We start from the raw sequence: 18,269 nt of genomic DNA, 5'->3' as shown, positions 1-18,269 counted from the left end.
TTTAAAAAAAAAAGTGATTTACACAGGATCCGACTTATGAGCCTTCTTACTTATTTGCCTTCTCCAACCTGATCAAAACCAAAGTCCACATAATATCTAGAGTCCAAACATAAACTCTTCCTGGGTTTGCCTGTTTAACAAAGGAATAGGAGATAAGATAAAATTCAGCTCATGCCTTTGCCCCAGGCGTGACTGCTCTCAGGATTCCTACCTCAGACCTGCTCTTTCTACACCCTATATTCTCTATTCCTGAAGAACTGCTCCTACCTCCCTTATACTAGATGTCAAAATAAACCACTGCCTTCAGTAAGCCAGCAGAACCCACTGGGTATTGCTGGGAAAGGGTTAACACCTGCTCACAGGGTGGGGTGTCTCAGGCACTGCCAGCCTTCTACAGATCTGTACAAAGAATACCGCAGCGTCCAAATGCATTTTCTCAGTTCACCACGATTGTTTTTCTTTGACAGAAGCTGTAATGAGTGGTGATTTAAATGGAAAAGAAGCACATTTAGAGTCTGCCAAATGCTTGATATTTAAAGGCAAAGTGCACCCTTCTGAAAATATTTCTCTAAGCTGTAACCACTGTACTTTTTCTTGGCTGGCCAATAACTGTGCAACAGCTCCCACAATAAAATATGCAATTTTTGTATTTTTAGAGCTGTGAAATAGTCCATATCGGACTAGTTCTGCCTTGACTGCTGTTTCATTCTCCTTCTAACATACATTTTCTTGAAGTTACTGATTTTCTGCAGTGGAATGGTAATTAGAGCCTTGATTCTGCTTCCACCAAAGTCTGACAAAATTCCCATTGACTTCAGGGCCATAGCAACAAAGAACGTGGCCCCCTCCGAACATATGTCCGGGGCCCCTTACAATGCAGAAACGATAAAAACCTAAACAACTAAATTAATAACATTTATCCGCCGACCGCCATTATGAACGCAAATGCACATTCTTTGAATGGGTCCAACTAAAATTCGAAACTGACCGACAGACAACTGATGTAGCCAATAGCATTATGATGTATCATAATGACTTCACGGTTTTGTCAGTAAAACCGACATGGATTGTGCAACAGCGTCAATAAATGTCACTTACCTAGTTATACCTTACTTTTTTTTTTTGTCGCTTTTAGGGGCCCCCTTCCTTGGGGGGCCCCCTCCGGTTGGAGGGTACAGAGGGCGCTCGCTACGCCTTTGATTGACTTTAGTGGTGCAAAAGCAGGTCTCATCAGAAAAACCATACAGACTCCACTTGCAACAAAGAAGCAGAATTTAGCACTTAAGCTTCTATTTAGGTTTAGTTGGAAAAAGGCAAATTTCTCATTGCAAAAAGTTTATGCTCTGATGGGAACTAGATTCAGTTTGGAAGTTTCTCCCACTGGTGTAGAAACTGGGCTTAAATTCTCCTGAACACAGAATCTTAGGCTATCCAATACTTCAGTGTTCTGAACTGGAAGAATTACAGTAAGGCTCTTTCTTGCCATATTACAGTACACCATCTTCCAGCCTCAGCCCAAACCAAGGAAGTGCAGAGGTCCACAAGCATCAACCAAATGATTCCACTCAAGTATGGGTCAAGTTTTGGGCAAAGGTTCAGAACGCTTCTTATTTTATCCTAAGTAGTTTGGCCATCCCTAGCAGGAACCCTCAATATACTCTTGAAGGGTGAGCAAGTGAGAAAATGCTCACAATGCCCTTTGAGTCAGCCCCATCTTAATGGACTCAGTCAAAGACCTTAGAGTTGGACCACATGACCCTATTAACTTCCCACCTCAACCTTTATCTTTTTATTCACTCCTGACAATGTCCCAAATTAAGCCACTCATTTGTGGCCTCATCTTGTCACTGATCTAACCGACAACTATTCTCCCCTCAGACTCCATTGTGCTCACCCACTAATATCTTCATCATTAACAATGAGTTTTAAAAGAAAATTATACTAAGGAACTTGTCTAGTTGTACTTGCGCTTTCAGATGTGGAACCTCTCTCTTTATAGTGACTTGAAGTCAATTAACTTGTGACAAAATTATAGTCCTGGATTATATTTGACAAGAATCGTATAATTAGAGTATCCCTAATACATACTTAACGTTAACAAGAAACTTAACTGTTACACTTCATTATGCTGACTAATGGCATTTTGGCGCTGCTGTAATGTAATGTCATACCAATTATGAGTATAACTTGAATGAGTGTATGAGATTATTCACATATGTAGAGCACCATATCAAGTAAGTACAATGACATTTAAAAAAAAAATAGAATGGAAATATTACATGAGGTCCACATCACCTGCAGTGTTTAGGTTATCAACGAAAATATTTGACTTTAATCTGGTCTGGGAATAAGGCAAACTGAGACAATTATAGTTTTAACTCCTAGTTCTGATCTTAGATTCACTGCTATATGCCTCCAGTTCTTGGGCCTGCTCATGCATGCAAAGTAGATAATTTTACATGATACACACCTGTGTATATGAGCTGGTATCAAAGCCCTTAGTTCAGTTTATTCACATGTTTAGTACATTAAGCCACTGAAACAAAAATATATTAAAATACATTACTTCTAATTATAATTAGGTGTATTCTTCAGCAGCACTGAAATAAGCTTGCAACAATAATCTTCATTAATTGAACACTGAATGGAAAATATCTACAAAAATTGGCAACATAGTCATTATAGCCAACTTTACTTTTAGTACACATGTGCCAATTCTGCTCCCATTAGACAAGGGGATTAGCAGGACTATCGGAGCAGTGTCTGGCCCAGAGTAGCCCTCTAGACACAGAAAAGCAGCTAAAAATGTACATGGGACATGAAAAAAATCAGTTCTTTCAATAGCCCTCAGAAAGTAAGGTGATAGGCCCCTTAATAATAATAAACTAATAATAAACTAAATCTAACAGTCCAAAACTGGAATATTTTTTCTAAAGAGGAATACTTATTAGCCTTGATATACAGTCATTTGATGAGGGAGAATCATTATGAATAAAAATAGCTAACCAAACAGAGAAGCCTTTCTATAAACAAACCAAATATTATGTAGTCTCAGGTCCCAGATGTAGGTAAAAGTCAAGCTTAATGTGGAACACCTGTCTGCAATAGGGCCTCTGCCATGTGTGACCTCTGCAGGATCTAAAAACCAAAATTAAGTAAACCTCACCCAGGCAGACACAGCAGCAGTGAACACTGCTTGTCTACAGCAAACACATCTATCTCTTCAGGCTAGTGTCCTTGTGTATGTAGTAATTACTGTTTGTTAGTGTCTATATTTGCTTTTAGCCCTTTGGGTGTAGTTGTGTTCCCCATACTGGTGGCCTTTTTGTCCCTAGTCTTGTTTCTTAGTATAAAGAAGGCAAGCCATCACTAAAAGTCTAGGCGGTCATAGAATGTGTTTTTCTGTTTTACTGTGTTCATTTCATAACTTCTTTTGGTAAAACAAATCTACTGTACCTCTTAAACAGATTATTTGCATTTATTGTAGGCCTTGACCCCGCTGGTCCTTTGTTTGAAGGAATGTCACCAACAGACCGTTTATCTCCAGATGATGCAAACTTTGTAGATGCAATTCATACATTTACTCAACAGCACATGGGTCTCAGCGTAGGGATCAAGCAGCCAGTGGCACATTTTGACTTTTATCCCAATGGAGGCACCTTTCAACCTGGCTGCCACATCATGCATATGTATAATCACATTGCACAGTATGGAATCACTGGTAAGAAGTGCTTTTTGTCATGTCAAGGAAGCATTGCAGTTTGACTCACAGCAGCTCTGAGAAACTTTAAATGTCCGCATGCAATTAAATAGCCTAAAGGATCACCCAATATAAACAACATACTGTAAAAGGGAGCTTTTCTTAGCTAGAAACTGATTACCTGATTTGTAACATGCCCTAAGCAACCACAGTTCGCCTTGACTTGAGTGAGAGCAATGGGCACTTAGCACCTCTGAAAATTAGGATACAAGCATCCTATCAGCCATTTTGGAATGATTCCAAGGATACTTATTTTGGGTACTGAGACAAGAGGAAAGTTTACAGACACATTTACAGTGCAATTAGTTATTTAAAATCAAATAAAATTCAGTGCTATACTACTTACCTGCCCCCCACAACCACCCACCACCCTCATGACCCTCAGGTACTACCCACTGCAAAGTGGGCAAACTCGCACTCTCTCTCTCTCTCTCGGACCTTATTGCCAATTAGATAAGTAACAATCGAAGTTTTATATATAGAAGCTCTGTCCTAGTGTAGCTCAATGTAAATGTACAGAGACGCCCCTGAAGGAATTTGTTACTGCTGCAATATACTGCTGGAAGATAAGGCACTCATTCAGAGGGACGATTAGAATGATCTGCTGAAACACCAGAGCAGGGTAGAGTTTGCCCGGCATACTGCATTCCAAAACATTTTCAGCTGTTCTCACAATACCAAGAAATAAAGCTATTAGATAGCCCGTATCTGGCTTCAGCAGCTCTGAATTAGGAAGTTCATGAGTGAGGATGTGTTTTTATAGTCTACCATGGTATATATTAACCACACAGAGAGGAAAATAAGATCTAAAACTGTAATACTAAAGGAAAAGACTGTTACAAATTAGTTTTAAATTGAAGGTTGTTGATAGCAGCATGAAGAATAAGTACCCTAGTGCCAGGCTTGTTTCTCAACAATTTGCTGTGGGAATGATGCATTCATGTTGTTCCTGTTGAACAACAGCTGCAAATACGATTCACCAGGGACGTTAGTCACTTAAATAGGTGTACGATATGCCAGGTATTACAGGAATGGCCAAAGCGCAGCACAGCGTTCTGCAATACAGCCCACAGTGGCTGTCATCTGTAATATGAAGTGAAGTCTGAAAAGACTACAGATACCAGCATGCTATGTTCCACATGGAACAACCAAGATGGGGCATTGCATTCTGGTACCTGTAGTCTAAACAATTTTATTAAGAAAAGGATGGTTACAATCTGTTCCATTTTGTACACATTAGTTCCAGATAATGCTTGGATGGCTCCTAGATAGAATTAAGAATTCTACATGTGTCTGCAGGGGTTGTCTAACTGATTTAGTAGTAAATATGATGTGTTGAGAAGGATCAATAAGATTTACATGGCAGCTTACTACACTGCTTTGTAAATGGCATGGGAAGTGGGGGCACGGGAATGTCAAGAATTTTGCTATTATATTTTCCAGGGATCACTCAGACAGTGAAATGTGCACACGAGAGGTCGGTTCATCTGTTCATTGATTCTCTACTGCATGATGATAAGCAAAGCATGGCCTACTGGTGCAACGATATCCACACCTTTGACAAAGGAATGTGCCTCAGTTGTAGGAAAAACCGGTGCAACACCCTGGGCTACAACATCAGAAAGGAGAGGCTCCAGATAAACAGACGGCTCTTTTTGAAAACACGAGCACATGCGCCTTTCAAAGGTTAGTAGGTACACTTGCTAAGGACCCCAAGTAGAAAGTGAAGTGAGAGAATTAGCTAGGTTTTTGGATCTTGTTGACTTATTTGCCTAAGTAATAAAATCAATAGGTAAAAATCAGTTTGTCCAGATAGTTGTGAATGCCAGTGGGCTTTTCCCCCTAGCCATTCCATCAAGAGCTCTCTTAATATTTTAATGAGAGAAGCAAGTTGCATGCTTATCACACAGTAACTGTGGATTCGTGGATTCTAAGCTGCTCGGGTCCTGAGCTGCAGAATTTTCTTATAGCTAATTCAAACCAAACAATTGGTATAACATATGCAGGCTGCCAGCCAAGCCAAGCCAAAAAAAAAAAGCCATAATTGCTCAGGGAGACTGTAAGACCTCCCATTCTGACTGTGGTACAGATTTTATCTGTAATTAGTCTATAGCAGACACACAAATGATTACTTTTCAAACAAAAGGCAGAACAGAATAGTGTGGGTTTTTATAGGGTGGAATTGTAGAACTAAAATTAAGCTACTGGAATTCTAGTGTTATCGTCATTAAATCATTTTGTCAGGAGCACAGTATAACAGCTCACTATTTGAATTTGGAGAGAAAACACATACAGAATTACACCAATTACTATTGGGGGGTGTGGAAATGGGTCTGATAGAGAATTGTGGAATAGAGGCCTGTCTGCACTATAAAAATGGTCAAGGGACCTGGTTACATACTAACTACAACATGGGTTCTCAGCTTTGGGATTGAGACCTCCAAAGGGGATGGGAACAGGTGTCAAGGTTTCAAAGCCACCATAACCTTTCCGTATTGCTATCAATAAGGGAAGTCCTGGAATGGAAGAGGTTAAGACCCACTGAGTTACAACACAGTGAACACACAACCCCATCTTGTAGTGTAGCTGAGCCCCATGTTCCCAAACAATGCTAAAAGTTGGGTAGGCCAAGACATTAGCATGATCTGGAAACACAGTAAGATCCCGTCTACACTGCAAGACAGAATCGGGTTTAATCATGTCTCAGGGCTATTGTGCTGTAACCGTGTCCACTGACACAATTGCTTTTGTAGTGTAGATGGGCATTGGGTGGGAGTTTGAAACAGTAAAGTAAACAACACAGCCCTTTTCATCACTCCCAAGGTCTTTGGTGGCATCCGATTACCTCTGGAAATCAGGACTGAGTCCTCCAGCCCAGGTCATTTCTTACAAATAGTTCTTACAATAGTTAAGATGACTTAACTGCAGGTGGCAGACACACACCATCCCATTCCTGACCCCCACAGCTGTGTGGGGGTGACAGAGCATTAGATAGTCAGGGGCAGCCGGAGTAAGAGAAGGGAAGGAAAGGCAGAGGCTGGCAGCTTGGGGAGGATGTAGGAGGAGGCACCAGGACGGGGGCGGCTTCAGGCACCAGCACACTAAGCGCGTGCCTGGGGCAGCAAACTGCAGGGGGCGACCTGCCAGTTGCCGTGAGGGTGGCAGTCAGGCTGCCTTTGGCGGCATGCCTGCGGAAGGTCTGCCTGTCCCATGGCTTCGGTGGCTATTCGGCAGCGGGTACGCCGAAGGCACAGGACCAGCAGACCTCCCGCAGGCATGCCACCAAATCCGCATTTCCAGCGGACCTCCCACAGGCAAGCTGCCAAAGGCTACCTGAATGCCGTGCTTGGGGCAGCAAAATACATAGAGGCTCCTCCCCTTTCCCCGCCACTTGACAGCTCCTCCCTGTAGCGGGGCGGTTACCCCACTCCTAGACTATCAGGCTAGGCTGATTGGGGAAACAGACACAGTGGGGCCATGCCCCAGTCAGGCCATACCTGGGTCAGTCTCTCTCTAGCTGTGGAGAGAGATGGACCTAGATACTGGGGAGAAAAGGGTACCTGGAGTGGAGCAGTGCTGCGGAAAGGCTGGAGGAGCTGGAGAGCTCCAGCCTGGCAACTCCTCAGGCTGAGGCCTTGGTAAAGGCCCTATGCAGGTACTGGGAGGTGCAGCCCAGGGATAGGCAGAGGCAGCTGATCTGACCCCCTTGCCAATGATGAGTGGGACTGAGAGACTGCAGTTTGCCCCAGTGAGTAGGGGTTAGATGATGACTGTCAGTAGTCACTGAGGCCAGGTGGGTGAGAGGGTTGGGGGTTCCCCTGGGAGGGGAGACCAAGAGCTTGGTGGGGTACTGCTGGGGCAGAACCCTGAAGTAAAGGGCACTGGGGTCCGGGAGGGACATGGGAGCCAGCGACAGATGAGACACCAGCCACCAGGAAGCACTCCAAGTGCTGGAGAGCTAATTCCCAAGGCAACCAGCAGGAGGCACCATGCCACTGAGTCTCCTCAGGCTGTTGCCTGCATCACAGAGCATCCAGCAGTGTGGGAATTGCAAGGAAAAGTCTGTACTTCAGGAGATTCTGCTCTGACTCCACAGATGCAATGTACGCCAGCGTCAGTCTAGCCCATACTGTCTCACATATTGTTAAAGAGAGCATGAGAATTGTCTGAAGGAGATAATGTGTTCAGTCCTTCTCCCTCCTTTCAGAAATAAGCTATTTATTACCACTTTGGATGCTAAGAGGTTGCCACAGGGAAAGGAGACACCCACATGGTTTGCACATCCCTAGAACAAGCTCTGCTTATGTACAGAACTCTTAATTTTGCTGCTTATACTTTGATGTCCCAAGTGCTCAACGTGTAATTCAATGTAATCCTTTCACACATTTTTGGGTTCTTCTGAAAGATTTTTTGAAACATTTCCTCTAATCCTAGTTTAAAATGCATGGCATTTACTCCAAATGGGGAGGCTACATGCACAGCTCTGTCTCAGCAACTCAGATTGGACTGGATTTAATCTGTATGAAAACAGAAAAAAGTTGACATTTTCTGCATTTCCTATTTTATTTTTAATTATGTGGAAAGCTAGTTGTCATGGAGCACATCACATACCTCTGGACAGGTGCCTCCTCCTGTGTCATAACCTTAGTCCCAGATTTGGACCTTAGCGTCCAAAATATGGGGGTTAGCATGAAAACCTCCACGCTTAGTTACCAGCTTGGGCCTGGTACCTGCTGCCACCACCCAAAAAATTAGAGTGTTTTGGGGCACTCTGGTCCCCCTGAAAACCTTCCCTGGGGACCCCAAGACCCAAATCCCTTGAGTCTCAAAACAGAGGGAAATAATCCTTTTTCCCTTCCCCCCTCCAGGTGCTCCTGGAGAGATACACAGACACAAGCTCTGTGAATCCAAACAGAGTGACTCCCCCTCTCTGTTCCCAATCCTGGAAACAAAAAGTACTTTCCTATTCCCCCAGAGGGAATGCAAAATCAGGCTAGCAAATCCAACACACAGATCTCCCCTGATTTCTTCCTCCCACCAATTCCCTGGTGAGTACAGACTCAATTTCCCTGAAGTAAAGAAAAACTCCAACCGGTCTTAAAAGAAAGCTTTATATAAAAAGAAAGAAAAATACATACAAATGGTCTCTCTGTATTAAGATGATACAATACAGGGTCAATTGCTTAAAAGAATATTGAATAAACAGCCTTATTCAAAAAGAATACAAATCAAAGCACTCCAGCACTTATATTCATGCAAATACCAAAGAAAAGAAACCATATAACTTACTATCTGATCTCTTTGTCCTTACCCTTAGAAACAGAAGACTAGAAAGTAGAAACTACTTTTCCAAAGCTCAGAGAAAGCAGGCAGACCGAAAAAAGACTCAGACACAAACTTCCCTCCACCCAGAGTTGAAAAAAATCCGGTTTCCTGATTGGTCCTCTGGTCAGGTGCTTCAGGTGAAAGAGACATTAACCCTTAGCTATCTGTTTATGACACATCCTGGCCATTAGCTTGAGGACAATACCCCATCCGTGGTCTGCACCCCATTACCCTTTCTCCGCAGTCCACCTGGAGTTTAGTTTCTAGTCCAGCCACTTCCCCAATGGTGACTGCAGTCAGCTGTCCTGCTACTTCCTCCAGTGATGAGTAGGAAGGACCCAGGCCTGCTCATGACTATGGGTCTCAGCCCAGGGACCCCCCAAATTGCAGTCACTTACTGCAGTCCCTTTCCCTCTACTATTGCTACATTTCCCTAGGCCACTTCCGTGTGGCCACAGCACCCTTCTCAGTCTCAGCAGCCCATCCGAAGCTCCTTCTCTTCTCCCCAGGTTCCTGCCTGCATTACTTTGTCCAACATGCTAAAGGATTGCAGCTTACTCCAGACACAGTGCTCCCTCTTCAAGCACCAGGCAGCTATGGCCCTGCTCTGCACTGAGGCTCTTTTTATATGGGCCTGCTGGGCCTTCAATGCCCAGCCCTTCTCTTATTATCTGCTTTTTGCCACAGCCTCTCTAGGGCTCTATTAACCTCTTACTGGTGGATGCCCTATCACACTGCTCAAAATATATTTTGACATTTTAGGAGCCCCTAAGCAGTCACTCTTCACTTGTTCTTCAAAGCAAAAATTTATTTTGGGTCAGCATGGTAAGATCACCTTCAGGATCCATGATTAAACACTGCTTTTATAGTAAGGAATCTACTGACAAATGTGCCTTGGCAAAAGAAAAGATCAATGGTATTGTTTTCTTACTGGCATCTGGAACTCTTTTCTTACCAGGAGCCTTAACTCTGTTGTTCCCATTGACTTGAATTTCACTTTTAAAGACGTTTCAGTTCCTGGAACTATTCCTGATGTAAAAAGAAAAAGCCATTCTCACAGACCTTTGGGATATCAAAAGGGCAATGTCTTAACAAGAGTTTTCTTTCATAGTAGACTGCAAAACAGTCTAACTACTGTATAAGAATCTGTATCAAGTGATCTTGAAACACTTTCCCAAGAATGCTGTAAAGATCATGTGAAAAATTCAGACAGAAAATAATTAAGAAGCTCAGTGTTATACTTTCTCATAATCTTAGTTTCTTTATGAAACTGGACATTCTGTTCTTCAAGTTAATGACAGTATGTCCTGGAGTAAAAGCTGACCTGGTTTCATTAAAAAGATAGCAGTTGTAAGAAGATAATACATTTATAATAGCGCCTTTCATCCTGAAAGATCAACGTGTTATACAGACTGCATGTATGTATGTAGAGGGGTCACTCACCTACCACTGCACTGCAGCCATTCTGTGAGAGTGATGCTACACATCCGTTTTAAGGAGGGGGACTGAATACCTTTCCACACTATCATGCAGTATTTGGTAATAGTATGTAATTACCTGATCTGTAATTTGACCAGGAGAGCAGGATAAACACCTGTAACTCTTGATAAATGTGTCCTGGAGGCGTGAATGCCCAAAATTAGTCAGGACATGTGTTACAGGTCTTATCCAGCAGATGGCTAGGAAAAAAACAACCTTCATCCAGTGGGGACAGTGAAACGGTTTTTGCCTTTAGCTTCTGCAGAAATATGTTAGTATTTAATAACATGAACTTCCTTCCCAAGTCTCCAAGTTCAGTGCAGGTCCAGCTTTAATTTTACATGGTTATGAGCATAGCATTTGTAAGAGGTGCAGTCTGATCAGTGTGTCTGATATACAGTGTCAGTGGGTTAAAATGATAGATTTGGTGTTTAGGAATGGATAGGTTTGGATACAAACCAACCAAGGGACCCATTCTATCCACCTCTCCGGCCTCTAGGTGCTGCTCCAAGCACCATATAGGGGCCACATAGAAAGGGTAAAGTGCCAAGGAAAATTCCCTCAGGCACACAGGATCAGATAAGACTGACATAAGCAGACCTATGCTGTCCCCTTTCAAGCCCCAGCCTGGAGGGACAGGCCTAGTGAAGAAAGCAGTGTTTGCCCATAGGGCTCAGTATTATGGGGGATACCAACAACTCATGAGTGTAATGGTTCTTAATTTAAAGCCAGTTAATGTATTGGGGGCAGACAGAGAGTCATCTTGCTCAGAAATCCTCTGATAGACGGTACTATATGAATGCTTTCAGCAGCTGATAATGGCTTTTCCACAGTAAATGAAACTACTTCTGTTACCATTACTTTTGACAGGCTGACCGGGCAGAGGATAGACAAAGTTGGGCATTCAAAGCTGTATGGCACAATTTGCACACACAGTCAGAATGATTTTCTGCAATTTGCTACATGTGAAAACTGCATATGACACATATGCTGCTGCTCTCTCAGCCACTCTTCTCCACAAATGCGTCACTTTTTCAGTTCAAAGACTTTCCCAAACCCTCTTCTAGAACCCATCAAACCTCAAAGAAGTAATGACATATTCCTTATTGTAATGTGTTGAACAAAGTCATATTGTGAACAGATGCATGTTAAGCACAACGTATCATTATGCTATCAAGAATAGTCATCTGTTTTGCTGGGAGATATTCTAGCAGATCACAGTGAGCAAGGCTGACATCCAGAAGAGAGTTCTCAATCCACATGACTACTCCACTGCCCTTCCCAGTCCACAAGGGGATTTCTATCTATACAGCTGTACAGAATCCAGGGAAGTCAGACCAGGAACTGCCTGCTTATTCTGTGTGACGCACATCAGAAATTCTCAGAAATAAATCTTATGAAATCTGAAAGGTTTCCCACAGAAAACTCCCCCCCACCACCCATAGGCAGCGAGTTATATGGGCTCGAGGTGCCCAGGCTCCAGGAATATTCAGGGCCAGGTGCCCTGCTCCAGCAATATTTGGAGCTGGGTCTCTCCCCCGGCCCTGCCTGGATCGGGTCCCGGCCCCCGTGGGTCTCCCCCCACCGCCCCGCCCCGCCGCATCCCTGCCTGGAGCGGGTCCCGGCCTCCGCCTTCCACCTCTCCCCCTGCATCTCCCTTCCACCACGTTCTTGCCTGCTTGCAGATCGGCTCCTGGCAGAACTGCTGTCTGCTGCCCCAGGGTCCTAGCGCCTGCCATCGGCTAATGGCAAGGCAGGCTGCCCTTACCCTGCTCTTCTGCCCTAGCCCTGAGTCTCTCCAACACCCCAAACCATCATCCTCAGCCTCAACCCTCATCCCCCTGATCCTCTGTCCCAGCCGGAGCCCTCATCCCCCTGCACCCTAATCCTCAGCCCCAGCCAGAGCCCTCATCCCCCCGCACCCTGAGCCTCTGTCCCAACTCTGAGCCCCCCTGCATCATGAACCCTTCATCCTCTGCCCCAACCCTCATTCCCCTGCAGCCTGATCCTCTGCCCCAACATGCACCACCTCCCCCTTCCTACACCCCCAGCCCCAGCCGAGCCTGCACCCAAACTCCATCCCAAAGCCTGCACCCCTCACCCCCTCCTGCACACCCACCCCCTGCCCTAGCCCAGAGCCTGCACCCAGCACCCAAACTGCCTCCCAGAGCCTGCACCCCTCACCCCTTCCTACACCCCCACCACTAGCCCAGAGCCTGCACCCAAACTCCATCCCAAAGCCTGCAGCCCTCACCCCCTCCTGCACACCCACCCCATAGCCTGCACCCAGCACCCAAACTCCTTCCCAAAGCCTGCACCCCTCCTCCACCCTAATCCCCAGCCCAGGACCTGCACACCAGAACTCCCCCCTGAAACCCAACCCAGAGCCTTAGGCAGGTGGAGGCGGAGTTGGGGGGGGCAGAGTTGAGGGGGGGCGGGTTCTGGGCACCACCAAAATTTCTACAAAGTTGTCTCCCATGCCCCCACCCATTTCCCCTATGCCAGTCCCTATAAAGAGAGTCGCCGGGACCCAAACCTGTTGGTTAATGCTGTTTGGCAATGATTGACAACTACTAACTTTTTAATAGTGACCAATGCATTTAATAAAATAAAAGTGAAATGATTTTCAAGTGTCTGCTCTGAACTGCAAACTTCTGCTATCACAGGAGTATGCTGCCTGTATGACCATGACTCACCTTGCAATTTCTTCTTCTGTGCAGTTTATCATTATCAATTCAAGATACACTTCATCAATGAAATACAAGAGAAGCAGGTAGAACCAACTTTTACTGTATCTCTGACAGGCACTAAAGAAGATGCTGAAAATCTCTCCATCACACTGTGAGTACTAGACCCAAAGTCCCTATTTTATGGTGGTGAAAAATGATGCCACATTTTCTAAATACAGGCTCACTTGTATAATAAATATGCATCATTTGTTCTGAATTGCCTGGTTTAGTACAGTCTTCAATAGAGATAAACTGGAAATCATGCAAAAAAAAAAACTTTTACAATGTTCTTGCAAGTCTTGATATGAAAAAAGTCACTATAAAATGAACTAGTCAATCTTAGAAGTTTTCTTGAACAATGAGTACAGCATCCTGTGCAGTGAAGTTCAGTTCATCCCAGTGTGAGCAGTTGTAGAATGCTGGGTCGATTTTGTGTAGTTAAAATGTGATCTAACTTGAATTGGGAGGTTCACCAGTATGGGTGGCTGTTGTCATGAGTCTAGACAACATACAGAGATACTGTGCGGTATCTTCTTATGCATGCAAGAAGGAGAAGAGAATAGAGATAAGAGAAGAATATATCCCAAAACGTTCCTCTCCCACTAGGCCCTTAGCCAGCTAACCACAAAGATAGAGTGTTTGTGCATGGAGTGAAGTGAAAGACACACTGCTAGCACACCTCACTTCTATTGCTATATGTCATGTAGACCTGACCATTGCAGAGAATCTGAATTGATGTAAAAGCAAATGGGAACTTGGGAAGGCCTTCCTGGAGAAATACTGAAACATCTGGTGTAGTTCCCCGCAGTTTAGAGAAGTTTAGGGACATTTCTAGAGGGATTTTCCGCAAAATCTGGGTGCTTTGTTTTTCCACCCAGAGGGAGAGGGAGTTGAGTGCTGCTGGTAGGACAGACCTTCTTGTAGTGAAGAAGAGGCACAGAGGGAAATCTTTTCTCCTCCTGTCAGGAGCTGCTGCTGCTCCACAAATAGTCCAGGCTCCTCCCATTGCAGTCTGCCATGTTTGACAAATTCTCACACTTCACCATCCCTGGAAGAGCTGTGATTCCCCCAGACCAAGGAGAAGGGAAACTCCTTCTGATTTTAGCAATGGAGGGGAACTGCCCCCACCCACTTTGATCCCTACCTACAATAACAAAAACTGAGTCCATCAAGTAAGGTCTTTGAGGCAGGGACTCTCTTTGTTCTGTGCTTGTATAGTGCTTAGCACACTGGGGTCCTGGTCCGTGACTGGGACTCCTAGGAACTACTGCAATACAAAGAACAAATAATGTCATCGGTAGCTTAGTGGCTAATGTACTGACCAGTCTGTAAGTGGGAAGAGTACAACTTTATTTTAATAGTAAATGCACCACTGCTGTAGAATCTTGCAAGATTGTTTACAGTTAAAACATGCAGGAAGAAAAATACATTTTCAAGTGTGGTTTAGATATTAGTGTCATCTGCTCTATCTCTTCATGTGTAAACCATAGATAGACCTATAATCCAGAAACTGTCATTCACACAAACACATTTCAGTGTCCAGATCACTTTTGATGGTTTTGCTTTTACAGCCTTGAAGGCATTACAGGAAATAAAACCTATTCCTTTCTCATCACTCTGGACATCGACATTGGTGAGCTAATGATGATCAAATTCAAATGGGAAGGAACTGCAGTTTGGGAAAATATCTGGGACACAGTTCAAACTATCATCCCCTGGACAAAGGACAACCGTCGACCAGGACTTATTGTAAAGACAATAAGAGTCAAAGCAGGAGAAACACAGCAAAAGTAGGTATTATAGAAACTTATTTGGAATAATTAAGGAGCAGTGTGGCCAGGGTGCTTTATATCATGCTCAGAAGTGCAAGAGAGGAGGAAGCAGATTTCAGAACTATGCAGTCTCCTGGCTGATTATTCATTACATTAATTTAATGCAAGAAGTCTGTTTTCTGATAGACTCGGTAGATTTTTCTCACATTAGTTTCTTTTGCCCTGGTTCAATCTTGGACAGATGAGCTACTACTACTATGTGTGTAGTTTCAAAACTTGTGTGGAGGCCCCTGCCCGGTTGGATAGTGTGTTAGTGAATAGTGGAATTTCCATGGTGGGTTAAGCATACACGTACAGAGATACTGGCGAGGAAAAGCACCACACATCACAACATCGATCGATTCCAGTGTTTCACAGTCACTCTTGCACTCTATGCTGTCATTTTTCTGGTATTGTAGATGATGTGATTAATTGTCAGGCAAACTGTAAAATCGTTGCACTTTGTTTGCTAGGAGCTAGATTTTCTTGAGTAAAAACTTGCAAATGCAAGGCGAGGTTTCATGGTTTTCAAGAGCTATTACATCATCCCCCATAGACAAACCATTACAGTACTGGTAACATCAGTGCTTATATTTGTGAAATTGTTTGTCTTTAAAACAAAGGAAAATTTCAGCCAGAAGACTGCATAGTAATGTTTTTAATGACTACCACTGCTTTAACTCCTTGAGAACTAGCCATTTTAATTAAGGTTAAATGGGAACAAATTGTCCTACTTTGCAGAAGGCTTCAACCCTGAAGAGACAATTATATTGGTCTTGCTCCATAGAGGTCAGGAAAGACCTCACCGCCACCAGGGCTATCTGTTGCAGATTATTGAGGGTACCCCTACTATCTGCAGAGCCATAGTTTCCTGGTGCTGATTTGAAAGAGGGATTAGATGAGTGATTTAGATAAATTTACAAAGCGCTTCAAACCTGAAGAAAAAAAATTATACATTTACTTGACCAAGATCTTTGTGCTCCTTTTGCTCTTACTCAAAGCATTTGTTTTATAAATATTTTCCTCCTCACAGAACAGCATCTCTGCCATAGAGTATTAATCCTGAGTTTGACATCTCATGTTGGTATGAGTATGATAATGGACCTAATTCAGTATTGACTTAGCCAAGTTAGCTGCAGGATCAACTGGAGAGTAAGATGCACTGGGTGTGACAGAGACATGGTTCAACCGGAGATTTGATGGTTTAAGAAAATGTATACACAATGTGAACGGAACATGTGTCTGCCCCACTTGAAATTCTTTCCTAAAGAGGAAGGTTCCTCCCTGATACTGTTGTGTGTGCCAATAATGTGCTGCAAGAGGACTCTCAAAATAGCTCAAAAGAATTACACTACTGGTGTGCTGTCTAGGGATTCCCACTGCTGTAGGTAAGGCGGGGGGAGGGGGAGAGATTTGGCACCACAAAACTTTGTAGGTGGTTTAGCTACCCAATGACCTTGGCATTATTTTCTGTAAGTGGAATTGGATTTTGGTGTTGAGGATGTTGTAATAGGGGCTGATGAGGTGCTATTCTTTGTCTATGAAATCTAGAACTTCATAGGAACTGAAATAGTGCCTTGGGGTGAGTGAAAGCTAACTAGGTATTTCTAAAAGGAAGCACAAAGAACACTTAAGGGGAAATCGCTTTGAAAAAAATGGGGGGCAGGGGGTGTATTTAAATAATTTACTAAAACTCCCTTGGAGAGACCAAACTGCATGAATTTAATCATTAGCATATTGGGAATTTTAGATTTTAAAATACTAGAAAAAACAAACCATATGTTTTGATAAGTCTTCCACTTTCCCAGGCACTTGAACAAACTGTTGACTATATTTTCATATCCACATTTTCCCCATTTTAATCGTTTAAAACATCTGTTTGGAATGGTTTCATGTGCTAGATTTTCCCTTCGTGTGGAAGAGCGGGACACGTGTCAATGAATGCTTTTTCAACAGTGCTTCTTAAAGAGCGGAGGAAGGATGTTCAAGGATGGGCTAAGCTTTTATCTGCCTTTGAGACCTCATCTTCACAGCCTCAAAACTTTATTATGGCTGCATTTATACCAAGATATTTTCACTAAAACGTCCATCTATTGCTATTAATGTTTCAGCATCACACATGGTAGCAAGAGTGGGAGAACACTAGTGTAAGGTCCAGGCAGCTGCTGCTGTTTTAAGCACCATATTATCTAACTATCAGAACAGATCTACTATGACCTGGTTTATGCTCCTAGTCGCCATCAGCACCTTGCCCTTATTAGCATGCCTCCATTGTGGCATTGAGAGCTAAACTGCAGTGGAGAATTCTATCAAAAATTTCCTCATGAAGACAAGACTCACAAGAACTAGCATAAAGTTTGGAAGTTCAGAAGAACATACAGAAGCAGTAAACTAAATACATAGGAATCACCTGTGCCTCACCTATTCCCCCTTACCCTGCTCTAAATACCCTGCTGCCAGATGCACATTCATAATTAAAAGCAAATGAAAACAATTAGGGATCTTATTTAGAAAAGCAGAAAAAGGAATTGAAGCCAAGAATACTATGGGGAACAGAACATTTACACAAAAATGTCCAGAAAAGGTAACTTATACTTTGTGTTTTCTATTTAGAATGACGTTTTGCTCTCAAAGTGTTAACAACGTGCACCTGCATCCAGCCCAAGAGAAAACTTTTGTGAGGTGTCCAAACAGCTCTCGGAGGCTAAAGAGAAAATTCAAAGTAACAAGAACATGAACAGAGCTGCCCGTCAAGCATTAGTAAAATCCCACATACCTATGACAATAGTTCAAACATTTTAAATATACCAAGTTTAACAAAAAAATAATGTACACTGACAGTTCCAGAGGGAACAAGACAAAAATCAAAATTTTATTTTATTTTTGGGATATAACCGTATACTGAAACATGCATTTTGTTTGTTCTTAAAGCTGTTCCCAAACAGATCAGCTTGCAATTTCTTAGCCGATATCATGTGTTTATATCTAAATTGCTTTGAAATGTGGAAAGATAAAACCTGCTCAGTGGAAATGCAAACGTGATTACTTCCATAGACTCTTGCTAAAAGCTGACATTGAACGCAGGGCAGATTTCTTGTTGCTGACTCTTTAAAAAACAATTTGCTTTCCAACTAGACAACTTGGAATAACAACAATTTGCATACT

The 18,269-nt window shown here is 43.2% G+C and overlaps 1 protein-coding gene across 1 annotated transcript in view; it reads left to right on the top strand.

The window, feature by feature from the left end:
- The window catches only part of LIPC (lipase C, hepatic type), a 72,987-nt gene extending 55,146 nt beyond the window's left edge, over window positions 1–17,841 (top strand). Inside the window, exons 5-9 of the mRNA XM_050967988.1 lie at window positions 3,488–3,721; window positions 5,204–5,446; window positions 13,285–13,405; window positions 14,865–15,083; window positions 17,718–17,841. Of these exons, the coding sequence (XP_050823945.1) occupies window positions 3,488–3,721; window positions 5,204–5,446; window positions 13,285–13,405; window positions 14,865–15,083; window positions 17,718–17,841 (941 nt within the window). The remainder of the gene's footprint in view (window positions 1–3,487; window positions 3,722–5,203; window positions 5,447–13,284; window positions 13,406–14,864; window positions 15,084–17,717) is intronic.
- Window positions 17,842–18,269: the final 428 nt, after the last annotated feature.

This window comes from Gopherus flavomarginatus, chromosome 9 (assembly GCF_025201925.1).
Source record: "Gopherus flavomarginatus isolate rGopFla2 chromosome 9, rGopFla2.mat.asm, whole genome shotgun sequence".
NCBI lineage: Eukaryota > Metazoa > Chordata > Testudines > Testudinidae > Gopherus > Gopherus flavomarginatus.
This window is presented reverse-complemented; position numbering and strand designations above follow the sequence as displayed.